At 42.6% G+C, this 18,604-nt stretch overlaps 2 protein-coding genes across 3 annotated transcripts in view; one reads left to right on the top strand and one right to left on the bottom strand.

The window, feature by feature from the left end:
- LOC120899703 overlaps positions 1–18,604 on the bottom strand; it is a 425,694-nt gene that overhangs the window by 277,418 nt on the left and 129,672 nt on the right. The window lies entirely within an intron of this gene.
- Positions 1,517–17,956, top strand: LOC120899706 (juvenile hormone esterase-like). 2 transcript variants are annotated; one of them, XM_040305829.1, is made up of 5 exons: positions 1,517–1,757; positions 1,825–2,082; positions 2,150–3,189; positions 3,260–3,435; positions 17,687–17,956. In XM_040305829.1, the coding sequence occupies exons 1-5, from the start codon at positions 1,569–1,571 to the stop codon at positions 17,704–17,706; spliced, it is 1,683 nt and encodes a 560-aa protein (XP_040161763.1). In that variant the 5' UTR covers positions 1,517–1,568; the 3' UTR covers positions 17,707–17,956. The 2 variants fall into 2 exon arrangements, with proteins under 2 accessions (XP_040161763.1, XP_040161764.1); XM_040305830.1 differs by lacking the exon at positions 17,687–17,956 and adding an exon at positions 3,938–4,434.

The following is an 18,604-nucleotide window of genomic DNA, read 5'->3' on the forward strand; positions in this document are numbered from 1 at the left end:
TCGAAGAGTTCGTAGCAACGGAAAGGGCCAACCAGCTGTTCGGCTTGATTGTCCTTTGAGTTTAGACTTTGAGGCAAAACCAGTGCTAGTTGGCTTCCTATGATTATCCGCAATCCGGGGTCCCCTTGGCCGAGGTCTATTTTCCTCCCCAGATTGGTTCAGATTGTCCACAAAGGATACCTTCCTGCAATATGGGTTGGTTCCGGTTGTATTACATCTGGGAAGGAAGCCATAGTTCAAAAGGACAATTTCCTAAGCACCTATGAAAGTCGTATGATAATGATAACATATTTCAATGCGAGATTAATAACTTAAGCTTCGAGAGGCAGACTGGAAGGAGCCCCATACGGACCAGACAATAAAAGCACACACCTTTCGGGGCAGAGTAAATCATGCCTGGGCGTCCTTTCTGTGGAGAAGTTACACTACACTCTCGCTCGACCTGAAGCCTTCCATTGGCAGTAAGTAAATGCATTACCTTAAATGGAGCTTACCTGTTTACAGCCCTATTTAACTGAACCAATGCTTGGTGCCTTCCCACCTGGAAGAGGGATCATCATCTCACACACAAACGAAAGTCGTTGATGGTGATGATGATGACGTCTGCACTAAACATACACGCTTAAAGTTTCAACTGTTTTCAACGTTTTAGTTGCACAAATGAAGCTCACTTTCCGTGCAGCCGTTGAAGATGATAGCTCATGGCATAATTAATTTCACATTCAGGATTAGATAATAATCTCCTCTGACAGTGCAATTCGGTTGTTTTTGGAGGTGAGAATACTACGCGAAAGCTAGTACGTTGTACAGGTTGATATCTTGGGACTATGATGTCTTGGGAGCGTCGTTCGTACTACGACGTGTTATAGGAAAGTTAAAGTATGTTTTTATTATTGCCATCGCTATCAGTGTTAACAGTGGATAGAAAGCACCTTAATAACTAAAATAAAGTCAAATGAAAACATACAATGACATTTCAACGTTTAGTTAATTACATTGTGGATTTTTAAGTTAAGGATGTAAAATATTGAGTTTAGCTGTTTGAAAATAACTCACGAGCTAAGTTGCCGTCCACTGGCCTGAATAGCATAACCTACTTTCTTACTAACAATACAGTATTCTGAGACGAGAACAGAGCAGTGATGTACACAATTCACAGAAATCTGTCTCCATCCGATTCAAAACATGATAAGATTTGATGATAATGATTAGCTTACTAGTAAAAGGCCGAACCAGAAATTGATTTCCCCAAAAGATATGGAATTACATGAAAAGAACGTCATTGTTGCAGGAATTGCACTATTGCTGTTATGAAATCTCAGCCACCTACCAAACACTCTTTCTGATGTTCATGATAATAATCAATCAAAACTGTTTATTGGCACCGCTCCTAATCTCGGTACGGAGTGACGGAACTATACTTCTTATCACGCACAATAAAGATTCGCACACCCGATGTGATGATGTTTGATTATAAATAGTACACATTGCTAGCATCTCGTGCTCATCAGTTTGTCGTTTAGAAGCTTCATTCATTCATCACCATCCCCACCGATCACGTCGTGACAATGCGGCCCTGCGCTGTTCTGTTATTGGGTCATTTCTTTATTAGCAGCGTGCAGGCAAACTGTCTGGTGCAGTACGAACAGGCAGCAACGGGAGTGGGAGTGCCCAAGGCTACCTTCAACAGTACACCATACTGTGCGTATTATGGTGTCAGATACGGAGAGCCGCCGACCGGAAGCCTACGATTTCGTGTAAGAAAATTGAATGAAGGATTAGCAATGTGACCGTTGTCAGTAATTAAGGCTTTACACCTGACAGCATTCAATAGTGCATCAACCGAGTGGATCTCTAAACTACACCACACCCGGGAGTGTCTGCGCCCAGTACAATAATCCATTCACCCGGGACTATGTCATTGGTTGCGAAGACTGTCTATTTGCAAACATCTATACGCCTCGTGTTAAAGAAAGCACGGAAGCAGCGGCATATCCTGTGCTAGTGTTTGTTCACGGTGGAAGTTACGCGGTTGGACATGGTGAAAAAGACATTAACGGGGCTGATCTACTAATAGATAGTGTAAGCAGTATAAAAGTGTTGTGTTTTGGTGTTGTAACTAACTACTCATCATTAACGCTACTTGCAGGGTGTTGTTGTGGTGACCTTTAACTACCGGCTCAATGTTTTAGGATTTCTGAAAACAAACAAATTCAACATCAGTGGCAACTTTGGGCTGAAAGATCAAACCACACTGTTGCGGTGGGTGCAGCGGTACATTGGCAACTTCGGCGGTGATCCTGCGCAAGTTACACTGCTCGGTCATAGTGCGGGAGCCGGCTCGGTAACGCACCATCTATACATACCCCAGTCGAAAGATCTCTTCCATCGTATGATTGTACTGAGCGGATCGCTGCTAGCGTCCTGGTCCTTTATGTACAATCCGCGACTCTGCACGGAGTCGTACCTGAGTGATCTGCAACCTAAAACTGCGATAGAGTTTCGTACCAGAGCTTTTGAGGATTTTTTCATCCAAAATGGAACGACTGGATTTGCGTTTGGGTTCGCTTCGATGGGTACTCCTTGCCTCATACCTGAGCTGGAGCAAGAAGAGATCGAGCGGGATAACTACACCGTGAATGCACCTCATATATCCGTGCTAAGCCCACCGATTACAAAGGTTCCAATACTGATAAGTGAAACGGCACGTGAATTTGTCGACCAATTGAAGCATTTAGATGGGTTTCGCTTCTACCCAAATATTCCTCAAAATTGGACCGCGCAAAAGGTTGGCGCAGTAATTTCCTTCGTTCATAATTTTACATCCCAGTTGGTGGCGGCAGGTCATGTTAACTCCAGTGAGGAGGTGTTTCAACAGATAGCAGATGTAGCAAATCTACGATATCCTATGAGACGGTTGGCGCAGGATTTAGCTCAAACACTGCACGGAACGATGCCCGTGTACTATCTTCGATTTGAGTTTGATGGACAGTTTGGGAAGGCAAAGTATAAGGAGTATATTAGCTATCTGCCTAATTCGCAGTACGGTGCCATACACGGGGATGATTTGGGGTACATTTTTTCACCCTACAATATGGAGGAGGCCCTTGCGAAGGCGGACCAGTACCGGGAGGAATGGAGAATACATCGCTGGACAGTGGAGTTGATAGCCAACTTTATCAAGCATGGGTAGGTAGTAATAATTTGAAGGCTGTGAGTATGTAGTTTGAAGTGGAATGGTTCCATTTTTTTTCTTCAGCAATCCAACACCAACTCCCAGTAAGCTTTCGAACATTACCTGGACACCCTGGAATGGGAATGACTCAGCTAACGCATACTTGAACATCGATAAAACGTTGGAGATGCGAGAGTTCAAGGATGATAGAATCTTTCGCTTTTGGGCTGAAGTGTACAACTGTTTGTATTATAAAGTTTGTAAGTATGATTGGTGATGGCGAAGCTGGTGGTAGTGGTGTTTCGATAGCAATAAAAAAAACACAACAAAGGGGTATAAGCTGCCGATTTCCTGAGAGCAAGGATAAAGATTTTCCAGCAAACACTACCCTCTCGATACATTCAATTTTAAACCATCAACTTATCCTTACAATATGTAGGCTTAGTCCTTTTTCCTTGCTTCCCTTATCGAACCAAAGGTGATGTCAATTTAATCCTTGTGACAATTTTGTCTGAAACTTTTTGCCCCCCCCCCACTTGTTAGCCCCATAGGTACGTATTCCTAACTCTGCGTGTAAAGGGTTCATCGAACGGAAGCTTATCCCGGAATCAACCCCTTCTGCACGAGCGTTGTTAAAGTGGATATAACTTTTCATTACGCTGATGTTTCGTTTAAAATTTATTATTGTTACTCCCACCTCTTACGCTAACCTGTGCAGGCTTTGTGTAGGCTTTGGAAGTTTACGAGAATTTATGTCCCCAGGAAACGGAGCCGAAAATTGTCGAAACGATCATCGGCTTCATGAAGGCGTCGGTGAAGCAGACCTGCCACCCCCATTTTACCCCGCCTTATCTTGGTGACCAAAAATTATTGCAAAACATTTAAGCAACTTCTACCCTGCTTTTGGGGGAACACTTCATCGGGCCGGAGGTCGGAGAAGATCAGCTTAATATCTTTATTATCGCTATCTGCCATACCTGAGATGGGGAAGAGTTCGAATCGTTTGCGTTCACGGTAGTCTTCATCGGCTGCAGCACCAGCTTGAATGGACGGTTATTCTTTCTCATTCCTTCATCTCCGGGGTTGGCAGCGTTTGTTTAAACAGGCAGTTTGTGCTTTGCCGAGTTCAGCGAGTCTGGCTGGCTTATTTGATCAGCCACCTTGCCTTCTACGGGGCTACGGTGACTTTGGTGATGAAATTATGAAGTAATAATAAAATTTATGGTCGACAGCTCGTGGCAGAGCGTTGTCACTGAGTGGAGGCGTAGAATATGTTGTTTCTTCGGGCTGGCAAATCCGAAGAAGATGTCTATAGCACGTAAAGTTTATGGGTGAAAAACTCAAACGGTTTACGTTGTCAGTCCGAGTCTCACGCGGAATAAAATATGATTCGATCAATTCCAAGCACTTTATGAGACGGTTATTAAAGGGTTTCCTTAAAGTTGCAGATTCAAGCAGAATTGTTATGAAATATTTTAAAATAGTTGCATGAATGAAGCTTAAAAATAAATAAAGTTTGCTTCAATAAAATGCTATAAGAATGCTTCCATATCATCCAGATTGTATTAGTTTTGTAATACTACAGGGAAAACCTGACCGCAAATCAATTTCAACCCTTCCATTCAACGAAACTGTACAATGAACGAGCTGCAAAAAAAGAGTAATCGATTAAGTTCTCATTTTCCATGCTGTGATATTGAAACGAGAAAACGGGAATTCTAATGGGGGAAATTGGGATTTTACCCACACTTTCCATTGGACGCACGAACCACTGATACGAAACCAAAACTGACCACTTATTCGCACACACACACGCTCGCACTCAGACACTCAAAGTGCCGAAACGATCGATGGTGTGCGTGTGCCGCCGGCCGCAGATCAATCGGCCTAATGAAATGCGATATATTTTCCTACCAATTATCGTCATCGATAACTTTGTAGAATATTAATTAGACGCTGATGGTCAGTGTGTGTGTGTGCGCCTGTGTGTGTGTGAGGGTACGTCGATCGATTGTCCATCGTGTCGCATACCGCCACACGGTGACACCACAAACCCGAACCTGCAACCCGTCTTCAACCCAACAAGTCGAACGCAACGGACCAACCACACTCGGCACAGTGTGTGCCCGCCGCTCTCTCCAGTGCTCTCGAGTGCCGAGTGTGATGCGATTTCGATGAAGTTGGTATAATTAAATTATTCCACTCGAGCGTCCTGTGCCTGCGCCTAGCTCGGATGGTTTCGGTTGGCACTGGTCGCCGATGGTCGGTCAGCGTGACTCCGATGACACACTCGCTCGTGGAGCGGTTCGGGGTGGTGCCGTATCGATGCATCGGTGACTTAGCCCCCCCTGAGGGGACGGCAAAACCTTCGGTCGAGCAAGGGTTTGAGAAATCCCGGACCCGGGGGTTCGGATCTAAACCCATCGTCTGCTCATCGTGGTCGGGCTGCTGCACAGTGAAAGTGTAAACTAATTGTGAGCAAATGATGGCGCACACGGGTGTGTTCGTGAATCAATGTGCAGTAACGCTCGGAAATGGAAACCAGCAAATCATTGGGACGACCGATGGACGGTGCAATTCCGCTGGGAGTTTTTCTTGCCCGAGCGGTAGCAACGTTTAGCAGCGCTGGTGGATGTTTAATTTATACAGATAATTTCCAATCCCACAACACGGGCTGAGAAGGGGAGCAATACGTCATGGATGGATGATCTGGGAGTAAGGCGTGGGTTTGGACGAGTGAATTGGAATAGTGTTTCAGGAATTAATCGCTTAAGCTTGCTGTTTTGGAACCTATCAAAAGTATATTGAATTGTATGCATTAAAGATTCATGATAAATTGAACGCTACTTTTATGCTATTCATTCTATAATTTCATGGGTTTTCTCAAAATTTAGTAAACTTCAACTGGGTTCATGTAGTATTTCTTGACTAGGAGTCAACTTCTTGATTCTATGATCATTTGACGATAAACAGTATATGCTACAAAGTATCAATATCAAGATATAGTGTTAGCTGTAGCTTTATTTAATAAATCCATTAAACTGTAATTTCGTTGTAATTTCCTTTCCCCCAATCAACCGGACATGATATGTCTTTTCCAACCGAGACTTACCCACGTCCGCCGAAAACAAAAGCGCAACGAATCAATTTTGCATAGCTAAACCGCATCACTCTGCCACCACCGTCTCAAAATTCAAAAGTCATCGTTTGCCGTTTCGTGCCCTTTTGCATCCGGCCCTGAACCAGCAGCGCCCAATTTGAATTACTTTTCCCACGGCATCCTGTTTCGCGGCGATGCTGGACTGGCTCGCCGACTGCCTCCAGATCGATCGAACACGTTGCGCGAATCATCATAATTCATACGAATTAATTAATTAGGCCGATGCGCTGTTTGACATATCATTTAGATGTTAATTAAGATAGACAGCACGGCCCGAGGCACAATCAGCATACACCCTTCCCCTAACAGCAAGCCGGCGAGGTGTACGCCGCGCTTTTTCCAACCAGCACCCATCCCCGGAAGCGTTCCGCATGAGAAATGGTGCGTTTAATTTTATCGCTTTTCTCGTATCGTGCGTGATCCACCCTTTCTGCCACTACTACTACTATCGTGTCATGCTCCGCGCGATCATGCAGCTGGCTATGGAGTTCGTCAAAAACACCCCACGTGTTCCGTTTCCCGATTGTGGGTGCATTGTTGTGGAAATTTGTGCAATCGGGTTGAATCGGACTCCAATTAAGCACGGTGGGCCACACACACAATGCCATAAACCATAAATTCGATCGATTTGCTGTTGCTGCCGAATGTCGTAAAATGGTTGACTGCTGGACGCTGGCCAGGATGCGCAGGATGCGATGATTTATGATCGATGAAAAGGGGACTTAATGTGGACGAGATTCACCAATAATCAGTGCAATTAAGGTATCGCGTGACTTTAAACCGAACAAGAGAGGAGATTTTGGTTTTGTGCTGATAATAATGACTTTTGCAAGTGTAGACTGATGCTGCTGCTAAGAAAATGCATTAATCGTCTTGAGTTTTACTGTAATGATGCAGTTGCAAGTCAAGAACTATCGTTCTTTTGTATTTTTCGCCTTAAAATATGCTAGGTATACGCTTTTGGTAACTATTCGTTAGGAAATTAACGCCTCAAAGTATGTAAAAAGGTACACATTTCCCGTATTGGAATGTAATGGTCATAGTAGAATGAAAATCAAATATGAAAAGAAAAATTAACATTATAAATTGTAACCAATCATTGTTCAAACACAATTAAAGACATAAAACTCCTTAAAAAATAGTTTTGTGAAACATTTCTTCATCCACAATGGTCAATATTATCTTTGTTCATTGTAACAACTAAATCACTGAATGCAATGTAAAGAAGCGTAACATCATCCTACAGTCATTCCATTTCAGGGCATGAATACTTAAAATGCTTGAAACCGACAGTAACATTGACTGTGCAACAAAAGAATATTATTAAGAGATTTCGAGAGCTTTGAATCGCATTCAAAAGAATGAAATGTATTCTAGCACTCTGTTTCTTGTTCGGCACACTATGCAGTCTTCAGCCATAATCTATCGAAAGAACGAAAGCAGGGAGAGCAAAATAAATGGCAAAAATCCGATCTCGGTGAAGCACCACCGAAGGAAGCAAGCGTGCTGAAAATGCACACAACCACTAAATTTTTGCCTAGTGCCGGCAGCAGCACACCGCATAAATCTCCATTCGACGTGTCTCTGCCGGTCCTGTGGGAAGGAAGCTGATAAAAAGTAACACCCGCACACAACACGCTGTACGCCATTGTGCATGGTTCTTATGCAGATTGTTCTGTGTGCACTTTTCAGCGCCCGTGCCACGATGCACTGCCGTTCCCATCTTGATGCGTTTGAGCGGTGTTGCTAAAGAGAACGTGTCATCGAACAAGTGTTTCAGCCGCCGTTCTCTCGCACCTCTACGGGACGCTCCCTTAAGTTGGAATGAAGAATAAAAAAACATGCACTCATCTGTTGAGGCAGAGTGATGAAAAAGAACAAGCTCGCGTGCATCATGCACCTTCCATGCATGCCTTCGCCCTGTCCGGTAGCGCCCTGTCCGACGCTTTTGTTCGTTCTTCATTACGGATTCATAAATCTGTTAAAACACGAACACATTTCCAACGAGCTGATGAAATTAATATTTATGTGCGCTTGCAAGAGTTCGGGGTTTTAAAATTCAATTACCATGCGCTAGGGTCTCTTGCTCGCCCGAAATGGAGGATGATGTATCTGAACTTTCTCTCGCTGTAGTATTATTTTTTTGTCTGTGTTCATTTTTCCCCCAATTGCGCTTAAACGGGACGGTAACGGAGACTCGGCGCTCGATGGAGTAAGTTTTAACACAAACCATATCGTTGTCGATTAAATGGCGCATGATAAGAGCATGACGCGTATAGATTGTTGGTGAGAGCAAGACCCGGAGCACCACGAAAAATGGCTTCTGCAAAAAAAACGCAAAAACCAAAGCGTAAAAGCATGACGAGGTGAGCATTTCTGGGACTGGGACACACTCCGTACATGTGTGCATGTCACTAGAAAAAGCGTCACACTATGGAATGTCGTCAAACGGTGTGCCATCACCGTGATCATCATTATTGCTGGCGGGACACCGTGGATGAGTTCGAAGTGCTGCCATGGTTTATTGCATTTACGGTATTTCGATTCTGTTGAAGGCGGGAAGGAATGATGTCGCTTTTGTTAATTATCATGACGCGCTGAGAATATTTATGACGCCGTTTGAAAAGGTTGAATGAGTTAATGAGCTGCTTGGAATCGGCAATTAAGTGTTGCATTATGGGTCGGTTTTATTGCTTCCTTTAATTTAAGCTTTGAATAAGTTATTGCTCGTTGAAATTGCAGCAACTCTTGTCGTGTTTGATAAAATTTTGACAGTATTATTAATATCTCAAGCTTTCAGGTAAAACATTTCAAGATAATTAAGACAAAAGAGTGATAAATAAGAAAACGAAGTCATATTAAATATTTACTCGTCTTAGTTAAAATTTAATCATCTTTGTTTAAAAAGGTAAAAAATATGACAGAAACATGCAAAAGATATAAAACATGAAAAAAATCCAATTGGAAACCCAAAAAGCTATATGAAATGAAACCACAAACACAAAAAATGAGAACAGTCGTTTATGAAAAATAATAAATGAAACAAAGATGAAGTGTATTTTAATTACACATAATAATTGGAACAAGTAATAAAAAAACTTCTAAATAAAATCGTTACAAGTGTCATTATCTTTTTGTAGCTAAATTAAATTGAACTGCTCAAAACACAAAGCTAGGTAGCGGCAGGTGAAATTGAGCAAACTGACCAACATTACAACCACTTTAAATTCCAATCGCCGGCAGTTGCAGCAAAGCGTTTGATTGCGGTTGGCAAATTCTCAACAACTTAAATTGGTGATTTTCAACCGAACCAGTTGGTGTTAATATCCGCCGGTTAAGCATTTTGCATCACCCGTGGCCTTCCTCAGTTAGAGCATCTGCGTGCCTGCATCGCAACTAAATGAGTGGCCTACGGGAAGGAGCTCACTTAACCGCAGAGTATCATACCGCTTGATATGCATGCCAAGTGCAACATCCGGGGCCAAGCCTTTACCATAGCGCCCGAAAGAGAATAGAACCACACCACACCAAACACTTCAGTTTTAGTCCGTTTTCAAATAAACCGAAAATCCCGAAAATTGCACCAAAACTCCTCGGTCAGCAGTTTGGTTGGATTGGGTGGGCTGAATGAAAAAGGTGGGAGTTTTTTTTGTTAAAAGCTCATCCGGAGGATGAGTCACCGCCCCAACTACCCAGCTGGGCCAGAGCACCATTGGGGGTTCATTCCGAAAATCCTTGCCCGAAACGGGAAGGAGTGAAAAGAATATTCATACAATCGCCTCATGAGTGTGGTTATAGTTACGGACATTTTTGCGGTAGAGTGGATTTCATCCGTCAGCACAGCCCGAGTGGAGCATAGGGCTGAGCAAACGGGCACTGCTCGAGAGATACGACCAGACACACAGCAGGCCAAACCACCGGAATACAACTGTTGAATTGTTGCGCCTCGTCGGCAGAGTCAAGGCAGACAAGCGCATCGCACACAAACCGGGCGGCAAAAGTTGAAGAATAGCCTGTTCTGTTCGAGCTGCCACGTGGTCAGTCATCAGTCATTCCCTCACATTCACAAGCCTGCAAATCATGCCGCCCGGGGGGGAGCGTTTGGGACGGTTAAAATATAGCCCAGCACGCAGGCACATATGAATAGGAGTGAATAGTTTCGGAAAACGGTTGCCTTTTTTCACTGCTGTTGATGGTGATAGTTTTGGATTGATAAAAGTCGAAAAAAATGCTTTAGTTTCTATTTTCATTTTGAGTGAATTTATTACTTGCTGAAAATGAATGCATTATTCCATACTTTGATTCTTCAAACAAAATGTTCCAAATTTGAGTGGGTCCATAGTGAGCTTTTATCGTCTTTATAAAGAACCATACATGGATTCACTCTATTCATTCAGATTACCTTACCTAAAAGCAACTGACACGCGCACATAAAAGAATGTCCTTTCTTTGAAAGCTCGAATACTCACATGCGCTATTCCTTTCACTGTCCGTCTTTTGTGCATACTTTCTTCCCGGCTACGTTGCCTAGTTTTAATTAAAATGAATGATTTATTGTACGGCTTGCTCGCGCGTGATGCCTAGCAGCATGCAGACAACCTCAAACGACACACATTCAGACGCTGGCATACATTTAAGGCCGTCATCGTGCTGGAGCGTAGCAGGGGTTTTTTTTCTCTCTCGGTGAGTTATTGCTCTTGTTTCCATTGTATTCGTTTTGTTCCCGAGTGCACTAGATGGCACGTACCGCCATTTTCAAATATTGGAAGGTGAAGAATTATACCGTTTTGTCCGTACCATGTGCGAATAGTTTCTGCATTATGTGCATTAGGTCCTTAGATGCAATTTTTAAAATTGCAAAATTTTAGCTTATGGATTTAGTGATACTTGCAACAGACATGTTCATGAACAAAAACGCCTGCAGGTATGCAATCTACATAGCAAAAGTGTATTTACAAACATACCTTATCACACATTTTTGTAGATGTTAATACAAAACAGATAAAAGCTGGAATAGTAAATGCGATTATAGGCTCCTACATTAAAACTAACGATATTAATCCTTTGACGTCCAAAAAAGGAAAGCTAATAGAGCAAAAGAAAATTGAATATTTTTCAGTTTTACCATACGAGACAATATTGATCACAAAGTAATGACTATGTTTCTACTTCAATGTATTACACTTTTGAATGACCACACTTGAATCAAAATGTATATTTACATAAAATTAATTTGTGAACACAATGCATCTTACCACAATAGCTACCGAAGAGCATTTATTAATTCTTCATCTCGGTGAGTGTAGTGGAATGTTTTCACAAAGGCGAACCAAAAGTTCAATAGCTCAAGCACACTCCATCGTCAATATTTGTCAATTGTGATTGAGGTCACAAGTCCTCCGACACAAGGCAAGGCAACAAAGTAAACGCTCCATCTTTCTTTACTTTGCCATACGTTGCTTCTCTACAACGTAATCCTTTCCAATATCCCAAGCGGTGCAACGGGATACAAGGCAAACAAAACAACCCCGGACTGGACATATTGTTTCGCCGGAAGGACAGAGTACAATGACCACGGCCAAAAGTATGGTTAGCCTGACACAGCGTGCAACGTGCAACTTTTACGTCAAAGCTTGGGGGAAATATTAATCTTAGCCCTTTTGGACTGCCTCCTTTGGCTGCCAATTTTTGCATTCTCCCGGCCCAAACGACGAAGGCTGCACAGCTCCGATTCGGATGCAGCAAAACTTTTCCATCAATGAATAATCTCCCCAAGGAGTCCCAAGTGCCAGGCGGCAGCAGTAGCAGCAGCAGTTCGAGTCGAGAGTGTAGCCCTTGGCAGGTTTTTGGGAGCGAAAAAGTTGCAGTCAGAAGCATTCTTGTGCTGGGGCACCGATCGGAACGAGCTTTTGCAGGCACAATGATTCAATAAACGTTCAATGATTTTTCAATTTCGTCAACCATTTTTTGTTGTTGTTGTTGTGTGTATTCTCTTTGTTAGAGCCAACTTACCCCAACTGCGATAGCTAAGGCAGGATTTGCGATTGTTGTGTTTCGCATGCTTTGCATTTTGAAGCGTTTGCAGTTTGCTTCTTCTTCTGTGGATGTTTTCTGCGCCGTCTGCCCTTTTTTTGCGCAATTTCGATCGCGAAGTGTGTAGCTATAGCTGTGGTTTGGGAGATGGAATATGCCGCACCAGAAAAAAAGGTGGACTGGAAAGTGGTATGGAAAAAGTTTTCAATTTTAAAAAAGCGGCAACACAAACGTGTACATGCAATGTGCCGCAGCATCGTTTTGGGGTTGGAGATTTTATTTCCATCTTTCCGTACAGTAAGCCACTTTGCAAGAGGGCACACAAGCAGCAAAGCGTTCAAAACATCTCACCGACGCTGAGTACGTCGCATTGGCAAAATGTGCTTTTTGTGTCGATTTTTTGTTGTTATCGAGCAAAAAGAAAAAAAAAACATCCCCACCCTAGAAAAGTAGTTTCATATTCGATGGGAAATATTTATGAATCAAGCATTGACATACCGGATTTCCCAACCGCCGATTCGTGTGCTGAGTTCGGATTCGGTTTGTTGTTTACAGCATTTTCCCATCAGCATTTTGAGATCGTGCTCTGTTGTGGTAGAGCAACTTCCCCCGCCGTTGTTTGGTGAAGAAGCACGAGCTTAAAGTTGTTTTGTTTGCCGCATAGCTTTCCTACTCAGCGCCAAGTTGTGTAATGTATAGCATACACCCGTGTAATCATTGAGCCGGTAAATTCGTGTACTCGCGTGCGGAGTGCGTTGAAGGTTGCCAACGCGAATAATCTGCTCGCCGGGGCGTGTACATCCGATAAGTGTCTTCTGTGTGGAAAGCGGTTGGCCTTCACATAGAAGGGGCGCAGTGGAGGAGATCGCACAAGACACAAGTCGTCTTGTTGAGAATGGTGACAGTTGGGAGATTTATTTCGTCTAGCCGGAAAAAAGCACTCGCTGGTTGTAGGTTGGTCCTGTCTTCAATTAATAAATTCCAAAACTTCAGACACGTTGGAACCCATTTCGCGACATGTATGCTGTTCTTTTTTCGTTGAAATAACGAAGAATTTAAATATGTTAGTTTAAAAATGCTTGTATTTAATTTGTTTTAAATGTTATATTAAGGCTTTGTTTGTTTTATTTGTTTAAGGTTTGTTGTATTAAAATTAAATATTTAAATTAATTTATGTTCCGTTATGCACTTTCTTGCATTGTCCTTTAAATCAATATATGTGCAGTGTATTTTTAACATTACGTAGCGCATATTTACATTCGCAAACTGAACCAGCTACCGTGAAAGCATTTTCGGTCGCATTAAATTGTTTCGAACACAATCAGCATTTAGCACGGACACATTAATTACTTTCGCTCTTTAGACACGTGCAGCATCCATTCCTGTGCCCTTTTATTATTCTACTTAAAGCAGGGAGGCGTGAAACAGTTCGTGGAAAATAGTGTAATTCGCATCTTGCCAGCATGACAAACAATGCATACGGAGCATAGACACACGCAAAACAAAAATAAACAGGTGGTAAGCTCCCACACGATAATGTGTTGCATTTCTCCCCCAAAACCTCACATAAAACACATGCCCAAAAAGGAAAAAAACGCATAGAAAAGGAAAACAAAACCCCACCAACCGAGACAGATAAAAACAATCAAACACAACAAACGAAGTGAAGAATAAATCACAATCAAATTAAACTGTCATTAAAAAATAATTAATAGCACAATGTATGTGCGAAGCCCGTTACAGCCTGGGATGGGTTTCGATACAGCAATGCACAGCGCCATGGTCCAGCGCGAAGGACGATGGAATTGGAATTGGCGCAAATTGGAATAATGTGACCAATGCTTAAGGGCTGTGTAACGTCTGTTTTTGGTTTTCGATTCGATCACCGCTCCCCATGCGCGGTGGAATTCAAATAGAGTTGAATTATTCACACTCACTCATACTCGTAGCTCTTCAATTGAAGGGATGTTTGAGGGAGAGCGTTTTTTGGGGTTTTAAAGTGGAATTTAAAGCATTTCTGTACAATTTTATTCGATAATTGATTTTGCTTCTTGCTCTTGCCTCCAACACAATGCATGGATTGCTTTTTGCTTCGTGCTTGTTCGGAGTGTTGATGATTTTTCCAACACCTTTCCTGTAGCGGGTGGCTGCTGGATGGATAATTTGCTCTCTTGAGTGTTGAGGCTCTTGCGTCTCTGTAGGGATGCCATCGTACGTGACACCCGACATTCGATGTGCTTTCAATGCACTTAATTCGCCTTCCTTGCACGGTTCCGAAAGGGACCTTCATCGTCAAGCATGGCCGAGGCTCAGGCTGTGTGTGTGTGCCATGTCATCATGGTTGCTTAATTTCAGCGCAATTAGTGAAGAAGGCAAACTGTCGTGCCGTTCGGTTGCTACTGCTGCTCCTGCTGCTAACCAAATTCCACCTCGTGCTCTGCCATCTGAAGCTTCCCAGCATCAACCCGCCTACCATGTGCCGGGCGTGCTACCGCTTTTTTGTGTCAACGCCAGCAAAACGAAGCGTGATGATGTCGGCCCGCGCCCTCACCACCACGCGCCAAGGAAGCAGAAAGTGCAGTTTAATTAATTGATCTGTCGATTTTCGCTTGGCGCAAAAAAAGGCATAAGAAACCCCTCCGGGGATGGAGAAAAAGGAGGTTGACAACGAGCAAGTGCATGATTGCCTTCGCCTGGTGTCACAGTGTCGTCTTTTGCGTGTGGCGAAATAAACCACCGAAGGCACCCGTGCACCAGGTCTCATCAAGCGTCGCTTGCTGAAAGCTGCCGGAAGCGGTTTGTCGATGGGCTGTGATGGGAAAGCAGAAGAAAAAAACGCTTCCGTACAGCGTACGAGCGGTTTGCTGAGATGTCATTGGGCTTTTAGTTTTTTCTTTGGAATTTGTTTTTGCAGAAGGAGGTTAAAGGGTGGTTTCACTTTTTCATGACCGGGTGTCGTCTTTGCGTGGTTCGAGTGTCTAACCACGATTCACAGCAGCAACACACACATACACATAAAACACACGCGTCCCACCGTAGCTACTTCGTCCATTTAACACTCATTTTTGCTACGCTTCCAAGAAGCTTTTAGAACAGCAGACGAAGGGAAGGGCGAAAACATTGAATCTAAAAGCTTTCTTACTTGATGAGTGGAACGGTTTTCTCGCATGCTGGCTCAGCCGTAATTGATGTCCTCCGTTTCGTGCAGCAGCAGGAGCGCTCCCGTGCGTTTGTTTCGTAAATCGACAGTCATTAATTAAGTTTATAGGTTATTGATTTTTGGTGTCTTGAATCAGTTTATAAATTAACTGTTTGAGATTTTTTTTGAAATAATAATATCGGTGAGGCACTCGCTGGCAAGGTATCGAAAGGGAACAATGAAGTTCTTCGCTTTGTTACTTAAATTAATAACTTATTATAATTTTATTTTGTTTTTCAATTATTATACAATTTTTAAGCATCCATTATTTCAATGATAAGACACACCAAAACTTGAACTACGATCACTAGCCCCTGAAATTAGGCAACTAACCAAAATTATAGTAACTCGCCTAAAAGTATGCATGCTGTTTTTCAATCATATATTTTTAAGCTGTGGTCCTCTTTTATAGTTTTTATCAGTAGATTAAGATCCAGTTCCATCAAATGAAAAATTCTTTCATTTTATTGAATTATATAGAGATCAGAAAATAATCCAAATTGGAAACAACTTTCAAATTAGAATAATTCAAATAAGCATATCACTTCATTCACGTAAAAGCAAATCCACACAACAAACAGGTACAATCGGCAGCTGTCTATACTTACTGCAGTAACACTTTATTTGCCAAAGTGACGGGCGCGGATAGACAAACATTCGTTCTAAATGCATCTGCTAGCAGGAGGTTACTTTTTAGTTCCATTTTTACAGTCATTTTGTGCGACATTTGACGGTAACGTGCACCCAGTCGTACCATTACACTGTAAAGTCAATACAAGTGCCAAGCAATCACCGATGGAATAACAATTGTAATCAAGCATACTCGCTAAAACTTGCCATGATTCTTTTCCTACCGACAGTCATCGATTCTAGACCGTTAGCCGGGAATGCACGAAATGAAAAACTACACCCATGCCTGTGGTTCTGACTTGTGGGCAAACTGTGTCTGTGTTTGATTTGTAATTGATAGATTTAGCTCGAACCGCTCCGAAACAAAGTGTGCGTGTGGGACAACCTCGGGCGACCGCAACCGTACTGACCGTTCCACTCTCGCGCCCCTTGTTCCCTTGGCATTCTTTCGGCTAAAATATCCAAAACACTCGATCGATCGGTATTCCTTCCATCGGTGCTTCAAGCTTCTTCCGAACTCAGCTCAACCTTTGTCGACTTTCGGTGTTTATGCAGATCCAGGCTTAAACACTCTCACCCATCCCCCCCCCCTGCCGAACAGGCTGACTCCATTTGCAGCGAGAGGAAATGAACTCAACCACCGAAATGGAAATTGATTTTCAACCAATGTGGCACTCCCGACTTGCCCACTTGCTCCGGTAAAGGCCGTTTCTCTTTCCCAACCCAGAACCGGCATGCTAGCTGGCGGTTTGAGGGAAATTAAAATTCTCAAGTTTGTTTACGCTCCGCTTCATCCCTTCGGTCAGTTGGACTCGAAACTTTTCTAGCTTCCCGTGCATGCAAAGTCTGGCACAGCGGTGCGGTGAGTTTTCACGTTTATCGATTCGAGTTTTCAATAATAATGGTCAAAGTTCGGTGAGCTCTTGGTTTGCCCTCTGTGCCGAGTGGTTTAAAATTGTTCCATTGTTTTTTTTTCATTGGTTACTCTCCAACCAGTCAACTTAGTTCTCTTTAAGTCTGGGGAAGCGATTTGGCTTTCCCTTTCCCAGGTTGAAAGTCATCAGCATTTGGTGCTATACTCAAGCTAAAGGTTTGATGGTGGGGAATCTAAGATTGAAAAAATGTATTACTCGTCCGTTGGTGATAGCGTAAGGTGTGGTGAATGAAGAATAGAATAGCGTTTTGAAAATGTCAGGCTCAAATTCAATACGTGATAAGATAGCTTTATAAATATGTTGATGATAGTAAAACTATATGTTTAGGAAAGAATTTCTTTAAGTTGCTGAATTATATGAAGATTTTTTTTGTATTATTTTGCAACAAAGTTAGTTGATTAAAGCTTGTATAAAAAATATCTAATTTTTTCCAACATTTGTATGTAATATTGTCTATTTAATTTAATATTTTTTGTTGACATAAAGTGTTTGTTTTAGATATGTGAGATTTTTTACCTTTTTAAAATCAAATGTCTGTTTTTTGTTCTTTCTAGATTTTCTTCAATCTGTTTAGGCCTGCCTGTACACCACTAATGGGCTTGACATTCAGTGATATAACGATTGATCACCCGTAGCTGAATAAACTCTCCTACGTATGGGGCGATAAGGTCCATATGGGAGTTGAACCCATGACCCATGTCATGCAAGTTAACAACTGTACCACTAGACCGGCCGAGGATGTCTTTGAATCGAACGAAAAATAACAAATAGAATAGATTCCTAAACATTGCGGAGCAGTTTGATAAACTGTTGCAATTTATTCTGCTGCTATCATAGAATAATATGTCGATATCATGATATTTAAGCATAATTTAATGAAGTAAAAATGAACCTAATTGCTCATTTATCATCCAATTGAAACCATAATTGATGTTCAACGTCTCAAATCTCGTGAGAATAATAATGTTTCCTTGTGGTCACCCCAAAACCCGATACCCAAATTTTTCTGCTTACTGGTCAGTTTTTGTCCAACGCGTTTCCCACCCTTAAACAAATCCCAAGCGCAACAGCCAAACCCGCACACAGGTAGACAGATAAATCATTCTGTCAATTGAAGAGAAAGTGCAAAAATTATGTCGATGCAGAGGGCACGGTTACGCTACCGTTTACGCTACTCTATAAAACAGTGCTGCCCGGTGCTACGCCCATTGATGGAGGCGCTGGACCGTGCGGTGGAACTAAATCAAGGCAACCCCCTCCCAGTGCCGCTCAGGGACAACCATCAAATAATGAATAGACACTTTAAACTCTCGAAAGAATTGACCAGAGCACGGGCAACGGAAGAAAGCACACCGAGCCAAAAAGGTCCAGTCGATCGAACAATCGAACGGAACACTATCGATTTTTTTTTTGCTGTCGGCTCGTACCTTTTCGTGCGCTCAAACCCCGAAACTATCACAGGCCAGGTGAAA

The sequence above is a fragment of the Anopheles arabiensis genome, chromosome 3, assembly GCF_016920715.1.
Source record: "Anopheles arabiensis isolate DONGOLA chromosome 3, AaraD3, whole genome shotgun sequence".
Classification (NCBI taxonomy): Eukaryota; Metazoa; Arthropoda; class Insecta; order Diptera; family Culicidae; genus Anopheles; species Anopheles arabiensis.